This window comes from Channa argus, chromosome 4 (assembly GCF_033026475.1).
Source record: "Channa argus isolate prfri chromosome 4, Channa argus male v1.0, whole genome shotgun sequence".
In the NCBI taxonomy this organism is placed as follows: Eukaryota; Metazoa; Chordata; class Actinopteri; order Anabantiformes; family Channidae; genus Channa; species Channa argus.
The window spans coordinates 18,078,506-18,084,520 of record NC_090200.1 but is presented as its reverse complement, the minus strand read 5'-3'; the positions used below and the strand labels follow the sequence as shown (position 1 = coordinate 18,084,520).

Below are 6,015 nucleotides of genomic sequence, written 5' to 3'. Positions count from 1 at the left end.
GTACAGGCAGGCCTGAGAGAAAATCACAGCTGAAAGTCTGCTAAAAATGATCAGTAGAATAACACAGATTTGTCAAGCACAAATTGCTACAAAAGGGCAGTTTGTTTAATTTTTTATTTTTTTTTTGGTGATCCAATTACACCAATTTATTTATAAATACTATTTATTTATAAAAACAGATACTAAAAATTCATAAGCGTTGTACTTGCCAGCGTATGGTCAATTAATTATTAATTACAGCATGACTCCCATTGCTTCAGTATTTATATCATAGCTGAACTTGGACCACGCTGACCAGTTGTCTGGACAACTTATCATGGTCACTGGTTTCAATTCCTGTTCCAGAACTTTATTTTGTAGTCCTCACTTCCTTCCGGTCCTTAGTCCAATTAGACCTGTTCGTCCCTCACTCACTAATTATGGTTCACATACTTTTTCCACACTTTGTATAATTTTATTTTGTTTATGGAAAGCGCATAAAATGTTTGCTTCCCCTTGTTAATTTGGAAATTCAATTCATTCAATTCAAAATCAATTTTCATTTTGTAACATGGTTTAGCAAAAGTATAACGGTGAAAGGTAAAACATTAACCACAGAGACCAAACCAAGTGTGGTATGTTTTTTGTTTTTTTTCTAATTTCAAACACATTTTTGAGCTGTTTGGTCAAAATAAATCACCAGAAAAATGCGGGTTTGAGGCAGCAGTTCATCCTCTGCAAAACAAAGATGTAAAGCATTACACCAAAAGACACTGGCCTAATGTCATGGAGGATAAGGGTCAGCATGGCCACTCTGAGCAGTCTGCAGCTATGCAGCCCCATTTGCTGCAGAATCTGATACTTTGGCCCGAGATGGTAGAAAAACTCTATACTTAAGTAATAGTGCAAGTATTGGCCTAATACATTTCTTTACTACTAATACCACTTCAAATTTTTTGCTAAGGTAAAAGTACTAAGCAGATTGTCTGGATTTAACTTAAAGTACAAAAAAAAAATGATTCCACTAAGAACCATGTATTTCAGACAATACTGGTCATTTTATGACAGGCAGTTAACCCATTATATTTGTTTTAATGTTTATTCATAAAATAACAATTTTCATATTAAAACCACTAGGTCATATTGTGACTGGTGTAGATGAAGGTTCAGCTTATATGATGGAATTTAATTTTTACTCTGATCGTCCTTGTGCAAAATGTTGTAATAAAGTTTCATTAATTGTAACAATGGTTAGTTAAATAAGCCAATAACAAAAAGTGTTTATTTACCTCTGTCTTTACAGGAGAAGATTTGACCTTCGCGTTGACTCTACATCTCTGTGTTTCATATCTTTTTCTGTCTCCTGTTGAGGGGGGAATGACACACTTTTAGAGAATATAAGTGAATCTTCTCTTATCTATTCACAACAAAAACAGGAGACAAAGGGGAAAAACAGTTGAACTGTAGAGAAGAAAGGTAAACAGAAGATTTTTTTAATAACAATGAAGAAATGTATACTTTTGACATGGTTCCCTAATATTGCACATCTTCTCCTCTGTTGTAAATTTCATTTTTATATCTTAGTCTTTTCTTTATCTCTTTTAGATTCTCTCCTTAGGTTAAATAACAGAAACAGGATAATTTCCTATCCCCCTTTTTCCCAAATATTAATAAAATGTCATTTACATTTTGTGTACACAACAAATTGGCCTCCGACCTTCTCTGCTCCTCTCCCCTCTTATTGTAGCTTTTTATTTCTCCTTGTTTTTAATGTCTTATTTACCTATCTGTTCTCTTCTCTCCTCCCTCTAAACTGAAATGCATATAAGAGGAAATTATTACATATTCAGATAAATTTATTTCATTTTTTGTCTGTTATGCATGTTACAAACAATTCCCAGAAAAACTATGTTGAATAATAAGTCTGTAAAACAGATAAATTGATGTGTACCTTTTACATGGGATTGTTCACCTTTGAATTTTTCTTTTTTATTGTTTTATCAATTCAATATTTATTTCTCATCATTCATGTCTCCTCCCTTTACCTCCACTTTAATTTGCTAGAACCAAAATGAAGACAAGGAGAAAGACCGGTTTCATTCTTAAGAGAAAGGGGTGAATTTTATTATTCTGACAATCACGTTTAAAGAAAATAATTCAGAAATAAAATTATGTTATTTCAAATTAATTACATAATTACAGGAAATTCTAATTCATTTTTCAATATTTTTGTGCCAGGCCAAAAACATGCCTGTTAGGTTAACTGGTGGTTCTAAATGTACTTAATGTACTTAATGTTAAAAATACATAAGAATGTTAAAAATACTACCTTGGCTAAGGTATTAAGTAAGCCTATACTATATGGCTGCAACTAACAATTGTTTTTATTACTATTACATAACTGTTGATTTCTTTAGCTCTCACTTGATTGTTAAAATCAAGTTATTACAATTACAAGATTGTTAAATAAAGCTGTCAAAAACTGTTATTAACATAGTCTAATTGTTTTTTTCCACAGTCAAAATGCTGACTTTTCAGACATTATCCAGCAGTTACTTTTAGGTTATTCACTGATTCACAAACCTATAGTTGTCTTACACCACAACGTTTGGTCCTAAATGGATTTTTAGAAACTGTTTGTCATATCGCATCATATCCCAGTTTTACATCTCTTCTGCATATTTCTCAGCGCATCTATGTTTGCCTCCAACTCCTGGCAAACAAGTTTTTCGACCAAACAATGACTTGTGTGTAAATGGTTGTGAACACATTTACAGAAATGCTGTAAAGTCAAAAAAGGAAACGGTTTGCCTGAGACAAAGCGCCCTCTGCCGCCTGTGCATTAAACGTGTGGACCCTAAAGCCGGAGATTTGTCCAGACCTGCCCTTGTGCTGCAAATGGACATTGTCCAACCCCTGCAGGCGATCAAGTGCCTTGTGTAGGCTCGACGTATTACGAAACAGTCAGTTGAGTGCTGCACCCCAAGATGAAGCTTGCAAGAAGTATCATGTCTGCCAGGTATGTCTTTTAGTTTTACATTTGACATTAGTTTTAAATTAATTTCCTGCTTGTAGACAAGTCAGTCAGTCAGTGCTGCCACATTGTTGTAGTTTATAACACAGTCTGTATTAATGTTATTTTTTATTTGTTTTACACATTTATGATAAATACTAAAGATTAAAATAACCAGGTTGATGCCTTAATCTCACGTTTACTAAACAGTAGTTATTACGATTAGATTAGATTCAATTTTATTGTCATTACACAAGTTAGATCTAATCTAAATCTAATCCAAAATGTGTTACATGTCTTAATTGCAGGTTTTGTGGAGTCCTCGTCCTTCTTGCAGTGTTTGTATGTGGAGTGAATACATCAAGGTACAGCAACCAATATGAACATTGCTTATTAGTAACTGTATTTATTGTGTTTGTTATTTTAGTTCTTTTACTTCCTCTGCTTAACTTTCTTAAACAGAGCCGCTGTAAACCAAGAACTATCCGATATTTTCAATGAGCTGTGGAGGTTGGATTTGAACCGCATGAAGCCTGGAGTAGACTACACAATTTCTGTTCAGGTATGGGGCATTATTATTCACACAACACCTAACTTATGGTCTTACAATTCACAGACATTCACTGACAAACATTGTTTGTTTACACTGTCTAGGGTAGAGCCAGCTTTGTAAATCAACGCAGCCATGTTGCACCGGATCATGCCTCACAGCCCCTGTTCTCCAATGTTAATATGAACAAACTGAAGAACACAACCACCTATTCCCGTAAGTCTCTTTGTCACAAACAAAATACTGCAGTTTCCCGCTCTCCGAGCTTAAAAAGCAAGTGAATTTGTCTACATCGCTGCATTAACTGAGATGTCTGTACCTGCAGGATTCATGAAACTCCTGGACAATTATGAGCGCTCTATAGGCATGATAGAAAGAGTTACAGTAGAGGAACGGACTGAGAATAATCTCTTCTTGGATGCCATCTTAGAGACAGACGTCATGAAGGTACATCTGAAAGGTTAAAACTAGTCATGTAGCAGTACTTATTTTAACACATTGGTTTCTACAGCACAAGACAATATTTCTCACACCTGTTTGTTTTCAGTCTGTGTCCTTCAGTTTCTCAGAGTAAAAAGATAAGGGAGAAAATACATTATGAGTTGTTTTGTTTCCACAGTTTTTAATATGTTGATTTTCTCCATTTTGTGGTTTTGAGGGGACTCCTGTCTTTCCCTGCTCCAACAAAGCACTGAACACACACTTCATAGTGTTAGGGAGAGAGAGAGAATAAAAAAATCCCATCTGGCTGCTGCAGCTGTGGAATGCAGCATTGGCCTCAGCTGTCTCCTCAGAGAAAATCACTAGAAAAATGTGGACATGCAGAACTTATTTTTAAAAGAAAGACAAACGTTATGTCCTTATTCTGTACAATGCACAGCATATCCTTCAGTATATAAAATCTAATAAACAGTTTAAAACAAGTGTTAATCATATACACTGTAATACATAATACAATTAGGTTAATGCATCTGTAAATATGTACACCTTTGTGCAGCACAGTCTGAAAACAAACAAGACTATAATACATTCTGAATTTGTGTCGAGTTCAGCACAACTAAACTGTGTGCCTCATCTGAGCTGTTCTTAAATGTGAAAAAAAATTTGCACCATGTTCTGGTTTGCATTGATGTGAATGTGATACATGTGATTTCTCCTCAGCGGGCTCATAAGTATCTGGTCAGCAAAGGACAATCCAGCTCTGAGTTGAGGCTGTTTAAGAGGCAACTGAACTTGATCTGGTTCAACATCTACCACAGACAGAGAAACACAGGGTGAGATACTAAAACATCCAAACATCAGCAAATGATCACATCAATTTAACTACTTAATTGGAAAATCAGTGTACACAGAAAGCAATCGTTGGATTTACTACTTTTAAAAAAGAATTACATTTAAATGAATTGTAAATGTTGGGGTGTTTAAAAACAATCACCAGCTTGGACTCCTGTGGATTTGAGCATGTCTTTGTTGGAGAGACCAAATCTGGAACAGAGGTGATTGGTTTTCACAACTGGATCCAGTTCTACCTGCAAGAAAAAGCCCAGCACTTGGATTACAAAGGATACAAGGCCATGCAGCATGACATAGTATGTTTGTCATAATAATGTCTTTGTAATATGTAATTGTTAAAAAATACCTATGGAAGTATATCCAATGGGTCCTTTATTCTGATAAACGAAGTTTGATGTGTTTCCTTTCACAGCCTGATCAAGATGACCATGTCCTCAGCCTCCAGTTCAGCTGGCATGGTGCAGTCAAGCCTGCTGGCAGTGCCTTCATTGGGACCAGCCCTGAGTTTGAGATGGCACTCTTCACCATCGTCTTCCTCATGAGCAAAGAGAGAAGCACCACGGTGCCGGTCAACATTGACCAGTGTCAGGTGGAGCTGGTAGTCTTCAGACACGGACATTCCCTGGGTACAGCCTACCCCAAACTGCTCAGCAGCAATGGAAGACACGTCAGGCAGTTAGTGGAGTGAAGGATGTAGATGTGAACATGTCTTCAATTTTAATCAAGACCTTTTTAAAGTCAAATATAGATAACAATTTTAATAAAAATAACTTTTTAAATCTGATGTTTTATGGTTTTTCAGTGTCCAAAACAAAAGTATCTTCCATTAACCTAGTGATGCATCACTTTTATCTCTATTTTATTTATTTTCTTCATAACCAAATCACAGTAAGTGAAATGGGTCTCTGAAATGTGGTCTAAATTTTCTTCTTTGAAGAGCTCTTTTTAAAAAGCACAGTAGTGCATATGTCACTAAGGACTATATTTGGTGTGAGGACTAGCAAGGCCATTCCAGTCCTATATGGTAATATTGTAAATGCTTGTAGTTCCTAGAAAGCCAAATTCTAAGCAGTCAGGTCAAGTTAAGACTTAAGTCATGAAAAATATTGAAATAATTATTAAGACAAGATGTTCAACATTTTCTCTTTCAATTCTACACTTCTGATTCCCCTGAAACATA

At 35.4% G+C, this 6,015-nt stretch overlaps 1 protein-coding gene across 1 annotated transcript; it reads left to right on the top strand.

The window, feature by feature from the left end:
* The first annotated feature begins 2,419 nt into the window (after window positions 1–2,419).
* On the top strand, window positions 2,420–5,619 carry endouc (endonuclease, polyU-specific C). The gene is made up of 8 exons (XM_067501638.1): window positions 2,420–2,998; window positions 3,301–3,357; window positions 3,455–3,554; window positions 3,647–3,758; window positions 3,868–3,989; window positions 4,704–4,816; window positions 4,981–5,131; window positions 5,248–5,619. The coding sequence occupies exons 1-8, from the start codon at window positions 2,967–2,969 to the stop codon at window positions 5,521–5,523; spliced, it is 963 nt and encodes a 320-aa protein (XP_067357739.1). The 5' UTR covers window positions 2,420–2,966; the 3' UTR covers window positions 5,524–5,619.
* The last annotated feature ends 396 nt before the right edge of the window (window positions 5,620–6,015 follow it).

What these genes read in the sequence shown, in the direction of transcription:
- endouc (XM_067501638.1), top strand. Translation starts at nt 2,967, where the DNA reads ATGAAGCTTGCAAGAAGTATCATGTCTGCCAG. An exon ending in AGAAGTATCATGTCTGCCAG is followed by an intron (nt 2,999 to 3,300) that starts GTATGTCTTTTA and finishes TCTTAATTGCAG; the next exon opens with GTTTTGTGGAGTCCTCGTCC. An exon ending in GAACACAACCACCTATTCCC is followed by an intron (nt 3,759 to 3,867) that starts GTAAGTCTCTTT and finishes CTGTACCTGCAG; the next exon opens with GATTCATGAAACTCCTGGAC.